The following is a 27203-nucleotide window of genomic DNA, read 5'->3' on the forward strand; positions in this document are numbered from 1 at the left end:
AAATGAACAGTAACATGTACACTTAGCCTCGAATTCAGACCGATTAAAAATTAATCAGCCTGGATTCGGCCTGGATTCGAGGCTAATGTACACTGTGCATGTATGCCAGTAATATAAAGTTTTTGCCTGCCACTGTTGTGCATAGTACATGGCATCCTCAGTAGGTGATACTTTCCTTTCCGACGTACACGTTGGAACGTTTGGATCATTATCAAATCAAGTTAGTCATTAATTTATGTATATTCGACTCGTACTATAAATAATTTCTCTCTATATACAGGGCACCCTTATTACACGATTTATTTTCCATCTGCAAAATAATTCTTCATTAGACTTCTTTTCTGACGATCAACCTACTGAAGACGTGGATGGAGACATTGAAGTCGCTAGAAGATCATCTCTGTTTGAGAACGGAGTACTGAGCATTGGTAAACAGCTCTGTGGCAACTCATTGCTTTGGGGGCCCAGCATAGAACATTGTTTTGAGAAAGAAACCCCTTGGTGCAGTTTAAACGTTACAGCAACTTGGTTAGGACTTAATTGAAACACCTATCTGAGTACTGGCTTTCTAATTGGCACAGGCTAATGGTTGATTCTCGCTTGTTGTAGTGGGAAGCCTGTATAGATAACCTACTCCAATCTCTTGTAAGTATATCTACCATGAGCCCTCAGCTTTAATGGTACGTCTTCACAACTCACACATGTACATACGTTATGCAAGGTGAGATGATTTCCATCCTCATACCCCCCTCCCGTGCACAGAGCATGCCATGTCAACCACACTTCCCAATGTGGGACTGCAAGTGTGGAGAGGAGCACTACTAATGAGTGATTACCTACTGGCTCACTCGGAAAGTGTAGAAGGAGCCATTGTGCTGGAGCTGGGGGCTGGCACTGGGCTGGTTAGTCTAGTTGCAGCCATAGCCGCCGCACAGGTGTTCTGTACAGGTCAGTAATAATTGTCACAAGTATATCTTATACATTTCTTCTTACATTAACTGATGACTGTACTGTGTCTGTACTTTTCTGCATTTTGATGCAGACACTGGTAAAGAAGTGATGGAAGTATGCCAGCGAAATGTTATTAGGAATTCTAATGAAGTAACTGGAAATGTGTTGGTGAGGGAAATCAATTGGACACAGCCATTTGTCAGTTCCTTATCTGGTATGTCGCTTTCAAGACTGTCATGTTGTTGTGGACGTTTACTTCGTGAGAAATTGATTAGCTATAGGCGATTATCGCCTAATTAATATTGCATCATGTGTTACACACAACATATACAGATTGCACAATTCCTGAAAATGACTTGAGACAACTTTCTATGGCTGATTACATTATCGCCTAATTTGCATCATGTGTTACACACAACACAACATATAATTACTCAGTGTGCAAAACATTCTATATGCTGGGAATACAGATAGCACAATTCCTGGGTGGACAGAAAATGACTTGAGACAACTTTCTATGGCTGATTACATTGTTGCCACTGATGGTACATACATACATGTACATGAAGATTATTACATACATGTATCTATCTGGCTGCATGTATATAATATTATACTCTACCTATACACACACATACATCTGTTGGCAGTGATATACAGCGACAAATTGACCGATGCTTTCCTGTCTTGCTTGGCCCAACTTCATTTTAAACTGAACAAAACTCCTACTATATTGCTCGCATTTGAAAGAAGGTATATATGGCCCTTGCATATATAATTACAGCGTAGGAAATTTAGATCATAGGCACCGTGCAGGCGTAACTGCAATTATTATGTCACATGTGTTTGTAATGAATACACCCTATGTAGAATAAACTTCACAATAGAGGACTTAGCACCTGTGGCTCCAGCATACAATCATTTTATGAGTTGCTTGGAAACCATGTACTCGACTGGCAATAATGGAGTGGCTGTATCGTTCAAAGCAGAGCAACTCTCAACAGAATTTGAGCAATATTTCGAATACAAACGTGTTAAAGAATTGGTGAGTGCTATAATAATTATCGCAACAACTATATAGGCCCCTTCTTTATAAACCATAATAGCTCTCTATAAATCTCAACGGATGTGCTCCAGCCAAGTTATAATTATTATTGTACATTGACAGTGAGTTTTTAAAAACTCAGGAGCATAATTTCTTATTGAGGCGGGGATCCGTTTACAATTGTAATACTCATAACAATTAATACTGATGCAAGTGCCTCAATTTTTCTGTACGCAATTAGTTCAGGGCCGTAGATAGTTCAAGTTTGCAGGGGTGGCAAAATTATAGCTGTACAATCAGTTTTACTAAAAAAAGTAAACTGTTATTTTTTTGTTCATGGCGACTTGTAACTTGCTGTAGCACCAACTTAGCTGTAGCACCAACTTAGCTGTTTATGGAGCAACTAAGGAAAAGTAGCTTGAACTAACAAGGTACTCTAGGATTTCAGAAAGAGCAGGACAAAATAATAGGGCGCTGAATTTTCAAAAAAGGTCATCGCCGTTTCACACTGCATGCAATGAGCATGCACATTAAAATAGCCCTGCCCACACATCAATTGCGATAAAGTGTGCAGATAAAATTTATTATTAATTATTGTGGCTAAAACTAGATCTAGAATGCGGCCCTGTAGTTAGACACTGTTTTGGAGGTATCTATGGATTTAGAAGCCCAATGCACTGATTTAGTATCCCGAGCATAGCGAGGGTACTGCAAGTGGCTGAGAGCTTCTAAATCACGTGGACACCGAAAAAACAGTGTCTAACTCAATACTAGTTGCGCATGCGCAAACCGATCACTTGGCAATGGGATATTAGGTATACTAAGTAAGTGGCAAGTATACTAAGTCCCGTAGTATACCTCCTCTGACGCACTTTTCCCATGCATGTACTTCCGATGTAGATCTTATCAACTAGTGTCTAATGATTGCTATGCATGATCTTTCATGAAAAGTATATACACGTGCTTGCATGAAACCTAATTGTTTATCTCTAGGGTCCGTCAATTTACTTTCAGTGTTTGTTTTGAATAGATAAATGCACTTCTTGTGAATTAGCTTATAGTTGTGCTTTAAAATCAGTCTCATTGCTGTAGCTCATTTTACCATTCGATCAAGACTTACTATGAATCAGTTCATAAGTATATTTTTGCTGCTTCTGTTTCTGTACATCAATTTAGTACCCGTTTTTACTAAGTCAGTATTATGTGTCAGCGAAAGTAGTAACTGTAGTAAGTATACTGAGTGCAAAGATTGTCACCCTCTTCAATGGTATATGAAAAATGAATCATTCAAGTCAAATTCCACATTTTTCTTTCTTCCTGAACGGCACAAGCTGTGCAACAGCATGAACATAAGAAATGTATCACGTTTGACATTAGAGGGAAGCAAACAGTCTACGAAAAGGAGTGAGATTGCTTGCTGCTTTAACAAAACTGGAGGAGGTGTGTCTTTTTTAGACGTAACTAATGTAAACTTGACAAATATCACGTTCACAAAGTGTGGAATCGATAACAATTACACATCGGATAATTTTACCGTTCATGCAACTGTCTCTTTCCGTTACTCATCCAACATTACTCTATCTGGTGTTGTGATCGACGGTAGCACTGGTTTTGGCTTACATGTTGATAGAGTGTACGGTTTCATCAGAGTCCAAGACTCCGTATTTAAATATAGTACTAACGTCAGTCACAATTGCAGTCACAATTGGACTTACAAGTACACAGGAAACGCAAGGTTCTATTACGGAAATGACTCTAAGAAAGGTTCGTCGTTAGTTATTAAAAACTCTAGTTTCCTATATGGACATGGTTACAGGTATAACGGTAGAAGACCTGACAGCACTGGACTTCTCATTCTTATTTATGCACCAGCAATTCAAGTCACCATTACAAACATCACCGCAAAATGGAACACTGCTCGAACAGGTGGGAACATTGGATTTGTGATAACCTATTTCCATGAAAATACAAGTAATATATCGATTAGTGGCAGTGTCATATCGCACGGAGAATCACTAAAAGGTGCTGGGTTAATGAGCTACATAAGATTGAATAATACACATTCAAACAACTGCAATACGGATAATAACACACATAACATCGTGTCTGTCGATAATGTTCGTATGGCTAGCAATACTGGAGGAGCTGTGTACATACATCAGCAACAACTAAAGTACATTGACTGTACCCTGCAGAGAACTACATTCACCAACTGCATATTTCATAACAATACTGGGTATCGTGGAATTGCCGTGGCAATTATAAAATTTTTGGTTCCGGGAATTCTACCTCACAATGCTGTACAGTTTGATGTCACATTCCAGAACTGTACTTTTTCGAACAATACTCTGAATGCACAACAGGATCTAGAATGGAAAATGCAGCTGAAAGAGTCTGTGATGATGCTGTTGCAGGCAGAAAGTGTAACTGTCATTGATTGCACGTTCAAGTATAATAATGTAACTGCGATTTCTCTAGTTAACAGTAATCTGTGTTTCAAAGGTGTTATCTTGTTCAAGGAGAATAAAGCTATAAATGGTGGTGCTCTTAATCTTTGTGATAGTTCCATCATTTACATGAAACCTCCAACGCACGTTCAGTTTGTCAAGAACAGTGCCTCAGTATCGGGTGGAGCTATTTATGTTGAGCAGCGACGATTGGATACTGACCCACCATGTTTTTATCAGCCCCTTGTTAGTCCAACATGGGATATATCTGAAATAAAGGAGAATTTTCAGTTTGAATATGTGGATAATAGAGCTACGATTGCAGGAGATGCTTTGTATGGAGGGGCGGTGAGCTATTGTTATATGATTTGCGTTGTCGATCGCTACAAAAATTCTTCTGGCGTTTTCGATCGCCACATAAATTCTTCTCTTCTATTCAGGGACTTGCATAACATCAGTAGTCAAAATGGCTCATCAATTGTCTCTTCAGATCCTTTTGATGTTATTTTCTGTGGCATAAACAGAACAAGTAGCAACAAAACTGTGTATATATATCCTGGAGAAAGATTTTCGTTGTTGGTTTCTACTGTTGGACAATGTAATGGCCATGCTCCTGCATTCATTGATGCAGCTGTTCTTAACCCTAGCCCTAACGTAAGCCTTCTTCAACCTGATTTACCTCCTTCAGAAGGAGTCCAGAAGATTTGCCAGGATGTTTCTGTCACAATATTCACGAACATTCCTAATGTTACTCTTGAACTAACGATCAAAGGTATACCAACGGCTAGCACAGCAGCCCTTAATCTTTACAGAAACAAAAGAACTCAAGTTTTCGTGTCTCTAAAAGAATGTCCATGGATTTTCAAGTCCAATAAAAGTAATGGCTGTGATTGTGCTCCTATCATCAAGAACAAAGCAAGTGTTGTGTCATGTGACATTAACACATGCCCCTCCTTTAACAGAGGAGAACCAAATGTCTGGGTTGGCTGTAAGCCGCAACATGGAATGAATGATTCAAGTGCAGCTCATAGCGATGCTCCATGCAGCGAAGTAGTTGTTACTAAGGATTGTCCGACAGAACTTTGCGCTGATAATGTCATCAGGCTTACTCAACTGAATGCAACTAAGCAGTGCCATAATGGGAGGGAGGGCATAATGTGCGGAAGGTGCAAAGACGGCTATAGTCTGAGTTTAGGGCAAGAAGGCTGTGTATTGAATAGTGAGTGTTCGCATTGGAAGTTGTTTGTTTTGCTACTGGTGTTTGCGTTAGCAGGACTTTTCCTCGTTTCGTTTATGGCTGTTTTTAACTTTACCGTTTCTCAAGGTACAATGTATGGACTTCTCTTCTATATTAGTGTGATACATGTTAATCGCAAACTTATCTTCATCAAAGACAATTCTGGCCCAAGCTTCTTGGGAATTTTTGTAGCCTGGTTAAATCTTGACCTGGGGTTTGATGTCTGTCTATATTCCGGAATAGACGCATACCAAAAAATATGGCTGGAGTTATCATTTGTGTTGTACCTTCTTCTTCTCTCATTGCTAATTATTTCCCTAAGCCATAAGTTCATTTTCATCACGCGGCTCGTTGGAAGGAATGTTGTCAGTGTACTCTCAACAGTACTAGTGTTATCGTATGCAAAAGTTGCTCGAATTTCCATCAAATCTCTTAAATATGTTATCTTGTACTCCTCCAATGGTAACGAACTCAAAGTATGGTATTATGATGGTACCATTCAGTATTTCCAGGGCAAGCACATTCCACTTGCAATGGTTGCCATTACCATGCTCGTTATCATATCAATTTATGTACTAGCTTTACTTTTCGTCCAGTGTTTGCAGAGAAGATCAAACTGGTGTATCCTGAGGTGGGTCAACCAACTAAGGCCCTTTTTTGATGCCCACGCTGGCCCCTGTAGAGACCACTACCGATTCTGGCCTGGTTTTCTTCTTTTTTGTCTTCTAGCTCTCTTTTCTCTGCGTGCATTTGCACATATCAGTGATCACACTCAGCTCTACTTAGCTCTTGGATTCTGTGTTTTCACATTTGTACTGGCTTGCATCTCTCCACACGGTGTATACAAAAAGTGGCCCCTGAATTTGCTCGAATTTTCATTCTTCCTCAACCTAGGCTTTGTGACTGCACTAGTTCCTCTAAAACTGAAATGGGATTTAGCAAGTATTTCTGTAGGTATAGCTGCAGCCACGTTCATACTTATTGTTGCATTCCATGGTTATCAACGAATCAGCGCCACAAGAAGATGGCAAAGGCTCGTTGGCCGAATTCAGAGAAGAAGGTTCAAACCGTATCGATACATGAATATCAATGCAATTCCAAGAGATTACAGTGATGGTGAGAATAGAGAAGTCAATGAACACACACCCATCCTTTCCCCTCTCAACAATCGCCTCAGGGAATCCCTGTTATCGGATGACTGAACATCTAAACAGTTTCACTTTGTCATTTTAGCTGATAGTGTATATAATGTACGTATATATGTTATTGTAGTCATGCACTAGTCTTGTTTAACAAAAGTACTATGCTGTATAGTAGCAGGAGTACAATTAAGAGGAGTATCCAACTCCCACGCACATTCTATTCTACATCTTCCGTCACTAACCACTTGTAGTTGTGTAAACTGTTAGCCACGAATGTGGGCTAGAGGTACTATGGAGTTGTATTTGATTCAGTATTCTGCTGGAAGCAACTATGCATTTGCCAAGGCGAGGCAAAACACCCACGCGCGACTTTTGCCTAGGCAAAAACCCAGCCAAATCTTATTGCTGGGGTTGTTGCCGGACCAAAAATATTGCCGGAGTTACTGCCCCAGCAAACATATTGCCGGGGTTACTGCCTGGACAATACTCTAAATTGCCAGGCAGTAAGTTTGCAGCATGCGCAGATATTTTAATTGTCAGCCACAGCTAGTGGAGTTTTACAATAACATGGTCTTGCAAGTCGATGGATTTGGTTTTAAGCCGTGTTTCAACCTTATTATCAGAGCTACAGTATCGTGTACAAGATAACAGCCTTCTAAATGCTAACATACTTAGTTATACAGCTCGAATCGAAGCTGCAATTACAAGACTTGGCTCTGGTCACCAGGTTCTGATCCAGGCCCTGCAATCGATAAGAGAAAGTCTTCCAACCTACCAGAATGGAAGTACAGACAGTGATATGTCTGCAACCCAGCCAACTCGATTGTATACAGGTATTTTATTACATGCAGCTCAATATTCTTTGGCATTGTGTAGATTACATGTATAATATACTGTTCCAAATTCTTTGCCTTGGGCTTTGGACAAGAACGATCTATTGTGCCCTAGCCTCGGCTAGTTTTACCTATAATAGAGCCCCCCCCCCCCCGAAGAAATGTGTTGGTTGCTTTTCCTGATCCACCTGTACACCTATAATTATAAGCCGTTGAAAGTAGCATTAGTGAAACATAATTATAGCTATAGGGTGGATCATAAATTTTGTTAACTGTACGCACAGGTGGGAGAGGACAACCATCTTTACTCGTCAATGTGGAACAAATCGAGTTTCTCTTTTCGTTACATTTCTCTGTTCGCCAGATAGCTGGTCTGTTAGGAGTATCACAGACAACTGTTAAGAGAAGGATGAGTGTCCATGGTATGTGTGTGAGAGAATGCTATTCTCAGTTATCTGCTGCTCAAGTCGATTCTTTGGTCAGAGACATTGTTCACAGTCACCCACATTCTGGATACAGACTAGTGCAATCGTATGTAAATACACAGGGAGTGAGACTAACAGAGAGAGTTGTGAGAGAATCTTTAAGTCGGTTGGTGTTGCTTACGGTGGAGTCATCAGTGATGCATACCACGCAGAGTATATGCTGTATACCACATCCAAATGCTTTGTGGCATATAGATGGCAACATGCGTCTAGTGAGGTGGAGATTTCCAGTACATGTTGCCATAGACGGCTACAGTAGGCTAAGCACATATTTAGAGTGCTCCACTAACAACAGAGCTGCAACTGTTCTTCGGCATTTTACGAATGCAGTTTGTGTTTGTGGATGTCCACTATAGAGTACGATCCGATTTTGGTGGAGAAAATATAGAGGTCACCCAATTAATGGTTTTATTACGTAGTACAAATCGAGGGAGCCACATTACCAGCAGATCAACTAGAAATCAGCGCATTGAAAGACTGTGGCGAGATGTTTTTCTAAATTGTTTGAGTGTGTTCTACGATACTTTTTACATGATGGAAGTTTCAAATATTCTCGATCCCGATATTGAAAGTCATCTTATGACCCTTCACTATGTGTACCAACCTAGAATTCAGGAGTCACTGAACTCATTTCGAACCGCATGGAATAATCATGGTATAAACTACTCACCGAGCAAGTCCTATGCAAATGTGGACAGCTGGGATGCTCTCTACTAGAGAAAGTCAGAGATTCAGACTACTTAACGTTTGTGGACTGTTCCAACTCTCACCTAATGATGATACTGAGAGTGAAGATAACTCTAGCAATGATGATATTGAAGATATTGACGATTCTCACCAAGAAATTATTGATATTTTCCGAAGATCTGTAGATCCATTAGCTATCAGTGACATACATGCAGTCGATATATACGTTCAAGCACTACAAATAGCTATGTCTCATCAGCAATGATTTTAGTAGTTGTATTCATCCTCCAATAATGGAATTAAAATTAATGAGAAATGATTAAGTGAATTGACCAATCAATGGTAATGAACAATTAAGTTTTAATGAGAATTGATGCGAATCAATAATAGAGAATGATTGACCAATCAAGGGTACAAAACAATTAACGAATAAATTTTCAAGAGGAATGATCAACCAATCAATTGTATATAATTATTATTATAAATGAACAAAACAACTTATTTTAGTTTTTAGTTCAGACCATGCATAAATCAATGTTCAGAAAATAACAAAAGACCACAAGTGAGAGCTTCGTAATATTTCTCCAAATTCCTGAGAGAACTGAGTAAAAGACTCGTAAGTAGACGGTAGGTGAAGAACCATCCCACATGTTGTTACAGTTGGCCTTCTGACAAATGATGATGACGGCACAAAAAAATTAACACTCACAGTTTGGTTTACACAATGAGGACTGCCAGTGACGAATCGAAGCAACAGAGACAAGGATTCAGTAGAGAGTGTGAAAATAAACCGGCGGAGGTAATCAAAACACCTAGATTCAGTACTGTTGCGATGTACCGGTTCTTCCACTATATTCCATACTTTCATATTCGTTGGAAGAAGCGAATGACAGAGCTCAATTCCTACGGCTAAAGCACAATATCTCCACAAGCTTGGATTTGCACACAACATCCCTCTCCTTATTTGCATAGTATGGTTGACAGACAAGAGCGTATTCAGCTGTGTGTAGTACTACCTCTCTGATGTTTTTTTTTTGGGATGACATCACAATTGAATCTCGCCAGCATCGGAATGATTACATTCTCTAATACTGCTGAAGTATCAGATATGTCATTTGCGGAAATGCATGCCTCAACTGCCATATACATGTTCTCTTGGGTCAATGTAATTTAAGAAGTAGTATATCATCAGGTGTAACACTTTGATCGTTGATAAGGCCCAGGAAAAAAGGTGAAGCAAAGCAAATAGGAACAAATCCCGTAAGCACATAACCGTGTGACAATAATTATACCTAAAGTGTAAAAGTACTTGGCTGATCGTGGAGTGAGTATTGGAACTTTCTCTGCATTCCCTTCCATCATGCGTTGCTCAACAGCATGCCAAAATATTGGAAACAATTCCCACTGCCATCAAAACCTCTCTCATTGCGGAATGTGACCACAAGCTCCATATTTACAATACCTGGGTCTTTGATATAGAGTGCGAGAACATCCTCAACGATATTGTTTCGATTAACTTCGATGTGCTTTGTACCAGTATTAGTCAATGTGAGTGTGATAAAGCGTCTCCTTTCTTCTAACTGTTCAAGACTGTCAATGCTGAAAATAATTGGACAGTTCCTTGTAGACCTACTGGGGGGGTTCCTCTTAAACCGTCTGTGAATGATCATTCCTTATGCGGTCATACCACTGAAGAAAATAAATGGGGGGGAAATATAGCATATCACATTGTTAGAATCATCTGAATGCAAGTCCACTCCTATATATTACACCTTTAAATTTTAATGTACAAAATTACGCCTTACTGCCTCAATTAAGCTGCATCCTTGGACGCTCTCTTTCAACCCTTTCTTCCAACATTCTCTGTCTCTCCTGTACAGTAGCAGTGTTAATAAGTTATCAATGGGATGGCAAAGAGATCTTCCCATGGGTATCATACGATTATAATTATTAGAGACACGCTATAGCCTACGTAATACGTAAAGCAACATTTAAACATTATGGTGATTAAACAAAACTTCATACCCACTCTTGGTCAATTTGTAGGCTCTCTGCATAAACCTCGTCTTGCGTCGAAGTATCTCTGCCACCATATTTTCTTCCACTGTTTTCTTGTAGCCGTGTAGCCAAAATTTAAAAACAGCATTGAAATTTGTCCCAAAGGGTGGTTCCAGCTTCGTTTCAATGAAGTATAATGTCATGAATCAAGCCGCTTAATTGCACCATGAATTGTGGTGAACTGTTGGTATAGGTAAAATTGGCAGGTGTGTTTTGAAAGTTGTAATGCACCCCCTGTATGCAGTGTTTTTAACAAACGTGTAATTTTCTAATTCAACTCGTCTAATCATACATCTTGTTCCATACCGCTCGTGATAAGCAATCTGCACACCCTTTCCTGATTTGGCCGTATTCCCCTCAAATGTTGTATTGACAACTTTTAGTATTGTTCTGTGGAATGGACTTTTTGTGCAATAACTGCATATCATCGTAATTATTTGTACATTCTCTCAAACACATGTTCAATTGTTTGAGATCCTCTGCGTCCTGTTTACAAACCCCATAAGAGAACGGCACAGCTGCATGGCACTCAAGATCTGCGTTATTGCAGCTATCCTGCATTTATTATGTTTACCCAATGCAGTATGTATATTATGTACTGCTGAGGAAGCGGCGACTGTAAGCAAGGAAATTGTCACTAAAATAGCACACACTTCCATTATTATAGTATATACGATCAATGAATCACTCGTTTATATAGTGCATATAGTGCATGCATGACGATGAAGCTAATCAGTATTCAAAACAATGCACGATATATATACATTTTCAATAACAACAGTGTTGATTATTACGTATAATTATTACTATATATGCGTGCACAAACTGATAAGTTTACACTGACTGCAACTAATGTGTTTGTAAATGTTAGTCATCTTCCAGAAGAGGCTCCCTTGGAGTTGCAAACTGAATTACTCTTGGCAACCTCTGATTCTGAATCAAAGGTTCATTCTCGTCTTGTGCACTCTCAGTATTTTGCTCGGCTCTGAATCTGTTTTTTCTCGTGTTTCTCCTTGCAACAATTCTTCTCCAAATTCTAGTCGCACTAACTTTCTTGTAGCTGTGAAAACCGATTATTAATAAGAAAGTGAAAGCAGCTATACTTATCGATGTGTAACCAATAGCTTTTCTTAATTCAGGATATTCAGGTAGTGCTGCAACAGCTCCAAAGGCTAATCCAAGGTTGAAGATGAAAGAAAACTCCAAAATATTCAAAGGCCATTTTTTGTACACTCCACGTGGGAAGACACAAGCTAGAAAAAAAAGAAATGTGCATATCGCGAGTATGATATTTGCCTTGTTTCTATAGCTATCTGCATGCCAAAATGCTAAGTACAGTCCCAGTCTAGCAAAGAGAAGCAGCCCTGGCCAGAATCGATTGTGATCATGATACGTACCAGTGTTGGCATCAAAGAACGGCCTTAGTTTGTTGACCCACCTCAGGACAAACCAATTTGATCTTTTCTGCAGGCACTGTATTAGCAGGAGGCACAGCATGTACCAAGATGCTATGGTGAACAAAATTAGTGAAAAAAGGAATAGTACTAAGTGAATCCCAACGAAGCAATATAACGTTTCATCCATGAACCATACCAACGGGGTGTGATTGTCAGAAGACAAATAATTATCGTGACATTCCCATACTTTTATGGAATTTCGAACCAGTTTTGGGTAAGCAAACAGTATGATGGTAGCGAGCACGGGGACTACATTGCGACCAGCTAGTCGAGTGAACCACACAAACCTGCGACTCAAACACACGATCATCACTCCCAGCAGTAGCAAGTAGATCAAGAAGCCAAACTCCAGCCAGATCTTTTGGTACGCAGTCATTCCGTTGTAGAAGCATAAATTGAAACCAAAATCAAGGTTCAGCCATGATATGAATACTCCAAGACCGTAAGTCTTATCACTAGATGTGAAAAACGATTGAGAATTTGCGTGCATACAATTGGCATAAAAGAGAAGCCCATGCACTGTTCCCTCAGCAACAGTGAAGTTGAATATGGTCAAGAAGCAAATGAGCAAAATTCCAGCGAGTATAAAAACAAAGATTAGTGCAACTGTTATCCATTGATTACATTCACTTTCTGTATCAACACACGACATAACTCCAAGAGAGAGGGTGTAGTTAGACTGACAGCTGCCACATAGTCTCCCTTGTCTACCCTTATTGCAGACCATGCTAAGGTCCTGCTTCCCAGGCTTCAGAGTACTTCCATTAGAGCAATGATCAACCTGACAATATTTACTAGCTTCTATTTTCTCACATCTACCTGTTTTGTTAATAATATCACAGCTAATCCATATTTTTCTGTCTGGGTGGTTCATATCATCATTGCCTTTAATGGTAACCGTTTTTGTGTCAATGTCACATACGACCCTCGGCACAAGGTCTAATGGTGTTTGGCAGTTACACGAATTTTTATTATCCAGTTGAAAAAGAAATGGACAAGACTGCAGTGTGACGTTTACTATCAATTTTGGGATTTTATAGTAGTTTGAACTTTCACTGACTAAGTTCGCTTTAAATATACCTATTTTGAGGCTTATAGTTTGATCGATTAATTCTTCTCCAGCTATTATTTTCAGTTTCATTTCTTGGCACAGAGCTGTTGACTGATTTATGCTTGCATTTGCTGGTGCCATCATGGCATGTCCTTTATCACTTTCTACTTTTAAACGTGATGGTACTTTATCATTTGTTTGACCTACTGCTGACACGTAAATTGAAAAATCCTGTCCCACATAATATGGTTTAATAAATATTGTTCTGTTTGAGCATTGTAGTGTGTCGTTAACATCACATATGCAAACACCATATGGATCTGAGGTGACTTTTGACTGTTCGTTAGGGTCAGAAAAATTGAATATTTGCTTGTATAGCTCGAAGGAGTAATAGTAACTCTCTTCAGTGCTTTGATTGAAACGCAATTTGTGGTCTGTAAAACAATTGTCCACTGCGCCACCATATATGGCATGGCCAGCAATTCCTGCACGATTACCATCGAAGTGCAGTATCCCCTTAGGCATGTCTGTGATGTTAAAAATTGATGGTGGTATCTGAAAAAAGCAAGGTGGGATTTCTTGTAGGCACTGATTTCCTGCGTATATTGCACCCCCTGCAAGATCAGCTGTGTTATCAGTAAAAGTAACTCGTGTATCATTGTAAAAGTACATTTGTGACGAGTCACAAATCTTGATTGCACCACCATAGCGGGCTGAATTCCCTTCGAATGTAATACTTTCTTTGAATCGCACTCCACTGTTAACAAGCATGAGACCTGTGCCACTGTTGTTACTAAAGACAGTGTTTTGAATCACGAGAGTTGCAACTGAAAACACTTCCACAATTCCATCTTCATTATCCTGGCCATATTTTGGTGTCAACTTATTGTTTTTAATGTGGCTATTACTCAGTATTACTGTAAACTGTGGGACGTTGTGAAGTTCGTAAATTGGGACGTTGTGTTTTGAAATCTCCATAGCACTTCCTTTAATAGCAGTGTTATTTTCAAACGTGCAGTGATTTATCTCCACTAGTCTATTTGTGCATCCTACACCTTTTCTCTCATAGTATGAAAGCACTAGGCCACCTCCACTCTTTGCAATGTTGTTTTTGAATGTTGAATTTGTTATGGTTACGGTTACGACCGTATACAGCAATGATTTGTTCTGACAGTCATTCAAATCTTGTATTGAATCTTTCTCGAACCAAATAAACATTCCTCCACCAGATTCGTTAGCTGCCCCACTTTCAATTGTAGTATTTTCGATAGAAACATAGCCTGTATGCTCAGCAAAATCGATGAAAATAATTGCTATGTTTCCACCAGAACTTCCTGTATTGTTGCTGAATGTGAGATTTGCGAGTGAAGCATGTGTATTGCGTTGCTTGATTAGCAAGTATAGTCCAGTTGCACTTTGTTTTGTTATTGTTGGTATATTGTTGGTAAAGCCATTTCGAAACTCAGAAGCAGTTACTGTCAAAGTGCTATTGACTTTTCTATTATCTGCACAATGTCTAAACCAGAGCACAGCATTACCATTCATGTTCCCAATGAACTTTGAGCATGTGATCGAAATATCACCACAGACGTCGTCCATGTGAAGGCCATATCCTTTGCCGTCTCGGATTACTACACCATACATTGTAATGTGGTACGAGCAATGGAAAAAGACACCGCCGTAAAAATAACTATCGTTTTGGTGTTTTCCACAGCTTTTAAGGTTCATGTCTGCTCTGCATCCTTGAAACTCCAGGTTGTTTATAAAAATATTTGACGAGATGGTGAAGAGAAATCCCGACTGATTTCCACTGCATACCACAATGCTTGGAGGTGAATTAGTTGTTTGGTCTTGTTTTTCTCCACATTGAACACCTTTCATAGTCAAATTGTTCTTGTCAGAAAATATAATGAGACCACTCAAACTGTGGCTTCCAGGGAGAAAGATGATTGTAGTGTTGTCGATAATGTTCTGTGCTTTGTCAACTAACAGATTTAGCTTAGAGTAGTTACTGCAGATCAAATTACAGCTTCCCTTTTCTTCGCCAACACAAACAGTTTGTGTCCATACCTTTGTTATACCAAGTAGATAGACCAAGATGCTCAATAAAAGAGCCCATTTAGTGTTCTTCATTTTGAGGCTATAATTATAGTCTAACTGAACTCATCTGATTCGTACTGCACGGTAGCAAATATAATCCCTGAAGTAACACTCAGTTATTCAACAGTACTCCTATAACTGGTAAACACTACCTGTGTGGCCATGTGAAGTTTACTCAGTATAAGTGTTCCCAATGTTATTTTTTAAAATGAAAGTAAATTAAAATTATGTTTACTGATATTCAATTGTAAGGGAAGCTAATATTCTATTATGTAACTTTCTATTAAACATTCTACGTGCTGTTTTTAATCTGCATATTGTTTTATGTACATGCATGTCCGTGTAGGTACACTTACTCTCTGGTACTGTATTGTATACTAGAGTATTTTGCTGGGGTGAATAACCTTTGTGAATGAGCCAAATCAGCAGAAAAATTGACCCTTTGCGATCTAACTATTGCGTTCTGGCAAAGATGTTGTGTGTAACTACCCAGAGGAGGTACGACATCCGCGTGTCAAAGGAAGTTTTTAAACTCATATTCCTTAGGTCAAAGCTCAATTGCGTGTTACCTGCCAAACTTAAACATAAGCACTGGGCTATTTTTAGCTCCCAAAAGTCTGATTTGTGCACTGTTTTATCTAGGTTATAGCTATTAGCTTAATCAACCATCGTTTCAGCTTCAGAATCTTCAGGAGGGAGGCCTGGAGTTGCTGTGAGTATCACTTTGTTTGATGTACTATTGAACTTTGACCCAGATATAATAAGGAATGTGGGTCTTTAGGACACGCGGATGTCGTACCTCTGGTAACTACTAATACTAATTTTGATTTTAATTTTGTCTAAACATCAACTACAAAGAAACATTAAACATCGTTCATTCTATTGTGACTCTAGTTCCTATAGCTATGATGATAACAGGTGTCACCTGACTCAATCTTCTAGGAGAGGCTCACGCAGAGCATCAAATTTAATGACTTGGGCCATAATTTCAGGTCTGATCAGAGGCTCTCGTTCGTTAGTTTCAAACAGGTCAATCGTACTTTTTTGACTTCTTAAACGCTCTTGAATCTGTGCTACAATCTTTTTCCACTTTCGAGTGTTGCATAGCTTCTTGTAACAGCTGTAGACAAGAATCAACAAAAATGTGGCAGCTACTATTCCAATTGAAGTATTTGTAATTTCTTTAGTGTACTGCTTGTTCAAGTACAACAAGGCAGACGTCAAACCCAAGCAAAAAAAAAACCAAAATTCCAGAACATTTAGAGGCCATTTCTTATAAACACCACCTGGGAAAACAAGAAAGAGAAAGAACAAAAACACACAAACCGCTGTGATTGTTATCAACCCAAACTTGTCAGAATGTCCGAATGAACTAACCACTAGTACTCCAAATCTCACAAACAATATCAGCCCAGGCCAGAATCGGTAGTGGTCTCTACAGGGACCAGTGTTGGCATCAAAGAAGGGCCTTAGTTTGTTGACCCATCTCAGGACACACCAGCTGGATCCTCGTTGTAGGCACTGAAATAGCAAGAGACACAAAGTGAACAAGAAAGTGGCTATAAATATGAGTATGCTCGTTATCATCAAAACAAGATGCTTTCCTTCGAAACAGTTAATTGTTGGGTCTTGGGACCATACACTCAGTGTGCTGTTATCAGTAGTGTATAAATTATGACACCTCCAAACTATTATGGAATTTCGGACCAACTTTGGATAAGCAAACAGTATGATGGTAGCCAGCACTGGAACAACATTGTGACCAGCTAGTCGAGTGAACCACACAAACCTGCGACTCAAACACACGATCATCACTCCCAGCAGTAGTAGGTATAACAAGAAACCAAACTCCAACCATATCTTTTGATAGACAGTCATTCCGCTGTAAAAGCATACTTGGAACCCAAGATCGAGGTTTAGCCATGATATGAAAACTTCGAAGAAATTTGGGCCCAGAGACGTATTGTGATGAAAATTGAAAAATGATTGTTGATTAGAATCAAAACAGCTGGCATAGAACAGAAGTCCATTGATAGTTCCCTCAGCAACTGTAAAATTAAAAACAGTCAAGAAACAAATAAGAAATATTCCTGCAAGAAAGAAAGCTGTAAGTAATATCATTAGTTGCCAAGACGAACAGTGGTCAGCTGTCTTAATGCATTTTGGAGTTCCAAGGGAGAGAGTGTAGTTAGAGCTGCAGCGTCCACAAAGCCTTCCTTCTCTTCCTTCTATGCACTGGCTGGTGTTTAGCTTTAGTGGAGTGAAAGTTCCATTTCTGCAATTCTTGCAACGTGTGCTGATTTCAATTTTGCTGCATTTTTTAAAATCAGTTGTAAAGCTGCTGCAATCGAGCCAAGTGTTGTCTTTCCAAACAGTCATCTTTGTTATGTCACATAATATTCGTTTATTTACACGCTTGATGATTGAATGACAATCACAGCTATTTGTAGAGTTCAACTGAAATATCCATGGACAATCATTCATTTGTATTGTAGCCTTCAGCAAAGGTCTGTTGTAATAGTTGGATTGCTCTTTGGTGGGATTTAACTTAACAATTGAAAATCTCAAAGTTGGGCTTGTGTTCGGTTTTGAGAACACAGCTACTGTTATTGACTGGCAAGTAATTGTTTCAGGTGGGTGGTAGTCGTACATGGTTACCATGGTATCAGGTGATGAGGAGCTTACGTTAAGAGGGGAGGGGATTGTGCCATTGGTTTGTCCAACAGCTGTCACATTCACGATGAATTTCTCACCAGGATATTTTGGTTCTATAATCAATTCATTTTTTAAACAGTAGGGAAATCCATTATCTAAGGCACATATGCACACACCATATGGATCTGAGGTAACCATGGAAGGAGTTTTGTGGGTAAAGTTGAAAATGGCTTTGTAGAATTCACCATGATGATCATTCCAATGTCCAGTATGCAACATCTTCAAGAAAAAACAATGGTCCACAGAACCGCCATAAATAGCATCACCTGCTACACATGCTTTGTTATTATTGAAATCTAGGGAGATTTCTCGATTGTTTGTCAGTTCAGCAGATGTTAAATTGCTAAGTATCTGATAGAAACAAGGTGGAGCTTTTTCCAAACATCTGCCCCCCACATACATGGCACCTCCAGCTATTGTTGCAAAGTTATTTTCAAACTGAATATGAGTGCCATTTTGAAGAAATATCATCGATCTTTCACATACACGCAATGCAGCTCCATACGGAGCACTGTTGCTATGAAATACTGTTTTCCCTTCAAACAACACATCAGTTCCAACCATAAGCAGAGCACTTCCGTAATTGTCAGCAAACACAGAGTTCTTTATTGTCATTTTGTCTAGTGAATACATATCAATTATTCCATCGCCATTGATTTGTTCAGAGTATTGATTGAGGTGGTTCTTGGCAACAATACAGTTGTCCATGGTTACGGACAGTTGTAGTGAGTAGTGCAGTTTAAAGCGGGGTATCTCATATTGATTGATCAAAATAGCTGCTCCAGTTTGTGCAGAATTATTGGAGAATGTACAATTGATAAAATTAATTTCAGTCAGAGTATTGTCAAGTCCAACTGATCCAGAGTGTGAGTTGGAAAAACCACCTCCCGATCCATTCTTGTAAGTTGCGTTATTGCCTTGAAATGTGGTATTGACAAATGTTATTTCATTGGCTCGTTGCTGGGTGAGTGTGAGTTGATTACGATAGTTGTTAGAGTCGCTGTGTTCGAGAATAATATGTATACCACCGCCATGCTGAGCACTGCCATTTATAATAAGAACATTCATAAATTGAACTGTATTTGGATTGTCACGAAATATTTTCATTTTAATTTTGACATTTCCCCCAAATACACCAGAACCGTTTGCTATGGTAACATCACGAATGATAACATTGACACTTGGCCGATTAATCCATATGATTAATCCTCTTCCGCTAAGTGCTTGTGAACTACTGATTGTGGATTCAGCTATGATAAACGACATCGAACTTGAGGGACTCGGACATTGATCGAGTGAAACGAACACTATCCCAGCATAGCTACAGGCATTTGAAAACCCTTGTAAGCATCTCACGAATTTAGAACTTGTAATCTCAACATTACCGCCACAAACAGCATTGATGGAGAGGCTGTATCTTATGCTGTCTAAGACTGCCACGTGAGAGAGAAAGATGTTCTTGCTGTAATTGAAGTATAGTGCTGCTTTGTTTTTAGCTACAGAAAATCCACAGCCTTCGAATATCAGTGCGTCAATACGAATATTTGATGAATAGCCAAAATAGAACCCTGTCTCATTCCCAACACAGATCACCTTGCTCAAACTTTCGTTCATACAACTTCTCAGCTGTAGGTTGTTCTTGTTCAAAAACGTTACAGTAGCACTGCTATGCCGTATGGAATCTAGTGTGTGATTTCCAGGGAGAAAGATGATTGCAGTATTATTAGGAACGCTTTGTGATCCATTTACAAACCACATCAAAGGGTGGCACTGATTGCAGTTCGGATGTGGGTCACAACTGCCATTGTCACTACTCACACAGTATGTCACATTGGGTGAACAAGACGCTGCCGTGCAGAGAAGACTCAGAATGATTGCAAGAAGTAGCTTCATCATGGCTGCTTTAACAGTCCGTTATGGATATAATGATAATGTAGCTCACTTATAATGAAAGATTTGCGAAAATCTAAAAGCTATATGTTTATACTGTAGAGCTATGGAAAGCAGATAGTGTTTGTATGTTCATTCCTTTTAGCATTTCTGGTAACAGCTGCAGCAGCCTCTAAAAACAAAAACTTTCCGACTTGACACTATGTACTACCCAACCTGTAGAGCTATGGAAAGCAGATGGTGTTTGTATATGTTCACTCCTTTTAGCATTTCTTGTAACAGCTGCAGCAGCCTCTAAAAACAAAAACTTTCACTTGACACTATGTACTACCCAACCTGTAGAGCTATGGAAAGCAGATGGTGTTTGTATGTTCACTCCTTTAGCATTTCTTGTAACAGCTGCAGCAGCCTCTAAAAATAAAAACTTTCACTTGACACTATGTACTAGACCCAACAGTCTGAGCCATTGGACGATCAAATTGAATAAGAAGTCCCCATGCAGAATGTAAGGGGGTGGTTGATGCACTCGTGTCTTATATCCCTGTTGAATTTACTTTGAACAGAACAATCACCCATGTTATTCGTGCACCTTAAAATCTTCTGGCACTGTTAACCACCAAGCGAAAGCGCTTGTTTATTGTAATTGTCTATAGTATGGTTGTACAGACACCAAGCAGCTAAATTTACAAAAAAAATACTCATGCAGTTTGCCCACAGAACTCCCTAACTACGGAGCTACCATGTTCGTAAGATGAACATGAGAGAGTCCTTTATTTGAGGGCTTAATTGATCGATGATATTCTAGCTTTTTTGTGCATTGTGTTCTCAACTTGTTGTATAATATGTACTCATAAGCCCCGTTATACACAAGGCCTTTTATCTGAATTACTATTTGTGTTCGTGTAAACAGGCCCAGTCTAGGTGTCATGTAAACTATAGAGCGGCTGAGATTTACTTACTGTAATGGGCCGGGTGCCTCGAAAATTTTTTGTTGTACAGAAAAACACTTAGGGTCCTGTGTATAAGAGGTGATCATGATCGAGGTTCTTCTGTTCTCCAAGCCATAAATCATGCATGCACACTATAGCTATAAGAATTACATTGCATGCGCAATTACAATTAAGTGTTAACTTTTATTTTTCATTGTGTGGCAGGAAATATGGAAACTTCATATGACAGAAGTACAACTGGATACAGTGAACAAAAAGTCAAAACCAACGGTACATAAATAAAAGTTAACATGAACTGTAAGTGTATATGCATCTAATATTCGGTTAGTTGCAAGAACAACGCTTTGAGGAGCCTAGCTTGATAAGTAACAGTATTCCTTCCAATATCTATGGAGTCGTGCTGTAGGGGTTGCTCGGATACGGCCGGTATGTTGCGCCCATAAGCTGCATGAAATAAATGCAAAACAGCATTAAACAATAAAGTACTGTGTGTAATGGAGGCTTGGGCTAAAGGGATATAAATGCTGATTACGACTACATGTAGGAGCTTCATGTATTAGTGTACACTATAGAATTGAAAGGTTGTGGTGTGACATTGTACAATACTACATATGCACACACCTTCACAGTGCTCGAAGAACTGAATAATGTCGCGAGCCACATCGTCCTTCAACATTATCATGTGCTTTGACTGTGTGAAAAATATGCAATCACAACAAACACTGAATTTAATGTTAGGTTGTTATAATTCTTACCATGTTTTCAAGCAGAGAGCAGAAACATCTTTTTGCATAATACCAAGTGTCTGTACCAAGCTGGTATAATTATAAGAAAGAGATAAGACTATATATAAAACAACATGTGAATAAGGATTGTACTTTTTTGCTGTATGGTTCCAAGCTCTTCATGATACGAGCCACTCCAAACTCATAATTACCCTTGGCGCAGTACAGAGTGCTGTGTGTATGGTGAAGCATGTGTAAGACATCATATCATTACCGGCACAGCAGTTTCTCTTACCCAATCACTAGGTTGACAATACACAAGTGGTACAGCTTCTTGTCTGGTTCCTCGTAGGAAAGATCTTCCTACAACAGTATAACAAAATTAGTAGCTCGGGTCTAGAAGATAATAATTACACGTACCTCCTCTTTCTCAATTTTCTTCATTATTTCCTCGGCCTGTTGGAGAAGTAGTATGAGCAAAATGAAAACATGCAAAGGTTTCAATAAGCTTATACCTACATGGGTTGGTAAATTCTTAAGACATGCATCCAGCCTGTTTTATTGGTTTCCCTTGGGTGCTCATGACGTAGATATAATGTACACATTTTTACTGTACTTGTAGTCGTAATGGTATAAAAACAATACACATAAACTGGCCAATACTCTGACTGTAGCATTATACAATACATACCTCCTCAGTGTGTCCAGTCATGATGTAGGAGACACAAATGTTTGCTAAAATGATTGCACTGACCCCAACAAGCTGTAGCAGATAACAACCTTGTTCTACGCACACACATAATTATAGTTAAGGATTGCTCACGTTGTCAAAGTGTTTCTTGACAATAGACTCATAGAACCCTGCTGCTTCCTTAAACTTTGTCTCCTAAATAGTAGACAGTAAGACTTTACAAATGTACAGGTGTTCAACTACTGTACAAGAATAATTATACTGCAGTAAATAATTATCACACGGTTTTATATTGTTACATTTCAAACAGTATGAGGAATTTACAAGGACACGTACCTGCATGAAGAGTACATGTGCCACATTGAGCTTCCACACGTCATGCTCACTGCAGAACTCCACACTCTTCCTAAAGGTGGCCTCCACTTGACTGTAGTCTTCTTTGTCCCAGTAGATCTTGGCCTGGGTCATCAACACAGGGATGTAGCTATAAGTGGAACCAAAGAAACATTCTGTTTAGCTACAACAACAATTTCACAATAAGTGCCACTATAATAAGTAGGTTACAATCTTATAGTGTGCGTTGTGGCCCAAATCTCTAACAGCTAGAGCCCCCCTCCCCCATAACACACACTCACCACTCTAAAGTATCATCATATTCCTCCACCGCTCTTTTGACGGCCTCATCGTCATGGTTATGTCGATGTTCCTGCACCTGCTTTGTGAGCTTACGTAGCTTCTCAGTGTGGTTGGTGGCAAGAGCATCCAGCTTCCGGAATGCCTGCATAGGGAAATACCAAACTTCAATTCAGAATTTGTGTCTGACACTCATATAGGTATACGTAGCCAACGTATGTACTTTAAACCTCAATTGAAACTACCCCACATTTACTTTATGAACTACGCACATGTACGTGAGGGTGTATCATAATAAACAAAAAAACATAGCTCACCTCTTCAGGGGAAGTCTGCTGAGTTATTTGTGCATCAATGAAGTCCCACAGGTAAGGAGAGAGGCACTTGTAAGTGAGGTGAGCATTCTCAGCCAGCACATCCGCAGCCAGGTCAAAATACTGGATGGAAAAAGAAGTACATGGAATGATTGGATTTGTACCTTTCTTCTATATACTGTAGGTGGACAATCTTATCACCCTCAAAGATAGTTAGCGAAATACATGTATTCCACTGGCATTTGGCCATGGTCTCATCACAGACAGTGGATTTGATTGAACCCATCACAGGTATAAACACACCACATCATAATAGCTACTCTAAATTGGACGTTCAAACTCTATTAGTTCATAAAGTTACAGTACATGAAAAAGGATGAGGAAAAATCCTAACACCGTAGTAGCTGCGAAATTTTAGAGGTGCTTAGTTTTCGCTGTTTTCGTGGGTTAGCAATCCTACATGAAAATTAAGTCCACAAAAATTATTCTTCAATTAGAATTATCTGCTATAACGTACAAAAATTAAAGGCGTGGCTTCCGGTAAGCAGTCAACCTACAAATATTATGTAACGAAACGCTTTTAGAAGCATACTTAGCTTTTTAGAAATATAAGTGCCTCGAAAATTTCGCTATACAGTAGTTGAATTGTGGCATCTTTAATCTATGCTTTAACAGAGCTACATGTACGTAATGCATTGGTCACTCATGATTTGAAGAGCAACTTAATGCATGCAAAAACTTTCACCAGTATAATATACTCACTTCATGTTTAATGTATAGGAGCAGTAGGTTGGAGAACGTCTCTGGGGGACAGGGTACTTGCTGGAGGAGGAACTGGAGCTTCTCAAAGCTCTGAGTCGGGCTCTCGTCAATGTTCATCAGGGCCTGGTTGTGCAGCGTCACTGGGTCCAGTTCCTGGGGAGAGGGAGGGATTATTAATCCTATTGCTCACACTGCCTCAGTGCGTATGTGTGTGTGTGGGGTGGGGGCGTAACAATTGAAATGTCAAACCTTGAAACAATAATTACAGGTGTTCGTAGGCTCTTCTCGGTTGAAAAATAATTGAGCACTAGAACGCTACATACCGTAGCTGGCATGCAGTACTCTACAAAGTGATTCCTATCCATACCTCTTCAGATCGTGGGGGCATGTCAGTGAGAGCCTCTTTAGCTGCCTCATCTGGAGAAGGAGAGGGTTGGTTTGGACAAGGGGTGGCTATAGTAGCTATTAACTCACAATTCTTGAGCTGGTACTCAATGGCAGCCTTTAGGTTGAACGTCTCAACCAGAGCAGTCTCATTAAGAACCTGCATGGAGATAGTGAGCATATAATTATATAATTATGTACTGTTCTACATGTACATATACAATGTACACGTATTTTGAAGGGGTACCCACCCTCTCCCCCCCAAAAGCCTTGCATGAGCAGAAGGTCTCTATACTCACCGCTGTGTTTCCAACACTCCTCACATCCACACCTTCAGTCTGCATGCCCACACTCAACTCTGCATGGAGGAAATGTGACGAATTAATTTCAGTTTTCAACTAACAATCTCCCAAGTCCCAAAATACAGTTGCCTTAGTGAGCTGTGAAATTACATTAAGACTCTAACTGCATAGCTGCATGGTACAGCGTGGAGTGACTGTTGACAGTGTACAATACCTGGGTGCTCTTTGATTCCTCTCTCAATGATCTCTGTGATGTACTTGAGAGCGGCAGCGTACTGTTTCATCATGTAATGGCACAGTGCTATACAGTAACAGGTGTCAGCATTGTAGCCCGTCACTTGCAGTACACTGTTGAAATGACTACATGCCTCACTGTAACGCTTCTCCTGCACAGAGAAATGAGGACATGTACCGTATAAATCTCAGTCAAAAGCACAAAGATACGTTCAAAGGGTCATGTCTAGGTGCAATTAATCAACTTTCTGGGACCAACCTATGTATTACAGTGTGGTACATTTCGTGCACACATTAAAGGACCGGTATACTAACCTTGAATAAGGTACAGGCCATGTTGAAGCTAGAATCAGGATCATCGGAAGCACACTGCTCCACAAGGGTCTGTACAATAAATCACTCGATTAGAGTGTGAGCAGTTCATGTTAGAAAGGTCACCTTAGCATTGGGGAGGTCATCTTCTGCATACTTTATAGAAGCTTGAAGCTTTAAAATCTGCGTTAATTAAAACATAAGAACGTGATTACTACTGGATATAATTCTGAAGCTTGTACCGAAAATTACCAACAATAATACTCGATCATCTTCACAATATTTGAATTCGAAATGCGAAGTGACACTCTACATACCTGTGTATGGTAGGTAGGGTTCTCAATCTGACAAGAAGCCTTCATGGCCTCAGGGTAAGAACATGCCTTGTATAGAGCCTGTGGTGAACAACAGTGACGGATGAGATAATGGGGGGGGGCATGGCTACTGGCTGGGGGGACTGACCTGAGCATAGTAGAGTCGATAGTCGTCTACTTCAGGATGCAACTGAATGAGTTGCTCGTAACTAAGGTGGTGTATGTATGTATAATATATGGCCTATGGCTTTTGGAGTAAATGTATACAGATATGAGGATGAAAACTTAGAGCGGTGTGCACACAACATATAGGGAATGCGAAGTATTATTCCAATAAAGTACATTTTGAGAGCACCATTTGTATTGGGAAGGTGCGATGTTTGGAGAGGGATGATTCTAACTACGTATACATGTAATTGAGATGGTCCTTAGGTGGTTCCACTAATATAGTAAGGTGTAGGGGGGAACTAGTTTCAACTAGCATGCATGCGTGAATGTATCTGTAAACATGATTAGGATATTCAATCAGTAGGTACAAGGTGCGAGTGTGCTTCACTCACCAGTCTGCTGCTGAGGCAAAGTCTTGCACATGGAAATAGCAGAATCCGAGGAGGGATAGTGCTGCCCTGGACTTGGGATACTGTTGAAGTTCTAGACTCAATATCTGGATCACTTCACCATAGCGATGCTCCTTAATCTGAGCACAGTACACGTACACAGGTAAAAATCCATAGCATGCTATTATCTCTAGCTCTGCTTGACCTCACCATTCCATAAATGGTCTGAGTGTATTGTCCCTCGGGTACTCTCAGGTTAGCCATTTTTTCAGCAGTTTGTATTCGTCTTTTGCCATAGAAACAGGGTGGCAGGTCAGCCCCCCTATGAATATAATTTACATGGCAATGAATATAATTATCTCCACATGGCTCACTCGTTCAGCAAAATTCTGTCTCTATGTAAACGACGTGGGTTTCTCCTTGAGCTGCAGCGAAAATGCAACGGACAGAAGGGCTCCTATGTCTATGGTCCTTTAGGCGCGGAGCTAAAGAGGAACATCATCACCGAATGGTAAACAAGTCCACGTGTGCACATATCATATGAGGGCGGCTGTATATGAGGTATAGAGGGTTATTTTCGAGGCACTAAATTTTCCAAATGACCACACTCCTACAGTACAGAGTGTCTTTCAATACCGGAATACCGGAAAAAAAGCACAATTCCAAGGCACTAAATTTTCGAGTTCAATCTGCGAAAACGAAAATTTAGTGGCCAGGTATTCCTTAGACAATGTCATGTGAACAATAATTATTTTATACACAATCAAGTAAAAACTGTCAGAACATCGATGTAAGCACTTATCATACTTATCATTTAGGTGGTATGCAGTGGTGACTTCCTCCAGTAATGTGCATGGAATCGACTTGAAGACAGTCATACCGCACGAAAACCTAAATGTGAGTAATTTCCCCACCTTTATACTGCTC

At 39.7% G+C, this 27203-nt stretch overlaps 4 protein-coding genes across 6 annotated transcripts in view; 2 read left to right on the forward strand and 2 right to left on the reverse strand.

The window, feature by feature from the left end:
* Positions 1-54: 54 nt before the first annotated feature.
* Positions 55-21906, forward strand: LOC135351154 (methyltransferase-like protein 22). Of its 2 annotated transcripts, XM_064550093.1 has the most exons (9): positions 55-220; positions 281-428; positions 763-948; positions 1043-1165; positions 1422-1496; positions 1602-1704; positions 1822-1996; positions 21253-21318; positions 21678-21905. In XM_064550093.1, the coding sequence occupies exons 1-9, from the start codon at positions 149-151 to the stop codon at positions 21690-21692; spliced, it is 963 nt and encodes a 320-aa protein (XP_064406163.1). In that variant the 5' UTR covers positions 55-148; the 3' UTR covers positions 21693-21905. The 2 variants fall into 2 exon arrangements, with proteins under 2 accessions (XP_064406163.1, XP_064406165.1); XM_064550095.1 differs by lacking the exon at positions 1422-1496 and having other exon boundaries at positions 21678-21906.
* LOC135351136 (uncharacterized) lies at positions 11631-15792 on the reverse strand. The gene has a single exon (XM_064550068.1). The coding sequence runs from the start codon at positions 15524-15526 to the stop codon at positions 11753-11755; it is 3774 nt and encodes a 1257-aa protein (XP_064406138.1). The 5' UTR covers positions 15527-15792; the 3' UTR covers positions 11631-11752.
* LOC135351140 (intraflagellar transport protein 70A-like) lies at positions 21250-26590 on the reverse strand. The gene is made up of 22 exons (XM_064550073.1): positions 26487-26590; positions 26280-26416; positions 25868-25928; positions 25723-25800; positions 25532-25588; positions 25409-25477; positions 25074-25245; positions 24857-24915; positions 24648-24717; positions 24541-24590; positions 24174-24326; positions 23415-23534; positions 23100-23242; positions 22801-22948; positions 22597-22659; positions 22465-22536; positions 22194-22229; positions 22069-22136; positions 21927-22005; positions 21804-21863; positions 21670-21739; positions 21250-21492 (listed from the first exon to the last, which is right to left on the reverse strand). Exons 1-22 carry the CDS (start codon positions 26538-26540, stop codon positions 21362-21364), a joined length of 1950 nt encoding a protein of 649 aa, XP_064406143.1. The 5' UTR covers positions 26541-26590; the 3' UTR covers positions 21250-21361.
* LOC135351148 (glycine--tRNA ligase-like) overlaps positions 26588-27203 on the forward strand; it is a 3544-nt gene continuing 2928 nt past the window's right edge. For both annotated transcript variants that reach the window (XM_064550086.1, XM_064550087.1), the window contains exons 1-2: positions 26588-26787; positions 27095-27173. In XM_064550086.1, coding sequence (XP_064406156.1) covers positions 26642-26787; positions 27095-27173 — 225 coding nt within the window. In that variant the 5' untranslated portion in view covers positions 26588-26641. The remainder of the gene's footprint in view (positions 26788-27094; positions 27174-27203) is intronic.

The sequence above is a fragment of the Halichondria panicea genome, chromosome 17 (assembly GCF_963675165.1).
Source record: "Halichondria panicea chromosome 17, odHalPani1.1, whole genome shotgun sequence".
NCBI classification, from domain to species: domain Eukaryota; kingdom Metazoa; phylum Porifera; class Demospongiae; order Suberitida; family Halichondriidae; genus Halichondria; species Halichondria panicea.

Bases quoted from the DNA above. Each gene is read 5' to 3' on its own strand.
- LOC135351140 (XM_064550073.1), bottom strand. From the start codon at position 26,540: ATGGCTAACCTGAGAGTACCCGAGGGACAATACACTCAGACCATTTAT. The intron at 25,478-25,531 runs GTGACCTTTCTA...TTTATTGTACAG, and splicing joins ATGACCTCCCCAATGCTAAG to ACCCTTGTGGAGCAGTGTGC. The intron at 22,949-23,099 runs GTGAGTGTGTGT...TTCCACTTATAG, and splicing joins TATGATGATACTTTAGAGTG to CTACATCCCTGTGTTGATGA.
- LOC135351154 (XM_064550093.1), top strand. From the start codon at position 149: ATGGCATCCTCAGTAGGTGATACTTTCCTTTCCGACGTACACGTTGGA. The intron at 1,166-1,421 runs GTATGTCGCTTT...CTGGGAATACAG, and splicing joins ATTTGTCAGTTCCTTATCTG to ATAGCACAATTCCTGGGTGG. The intron at 1,997-21,252 runs GTGAGTGCTATA...ATTGTGTGGCAG, and splicing joins ACAAACGTGTTAAAGAATTG to GAAATATGGAAACTTCATAT.
- LOC135351136 (XM_064550068.1), bottom strand. From the start codon at position 15,526: ATGAAGAACACTAAATGGGCTCTTTTATTGAGCATCTTGGTCTATCTA.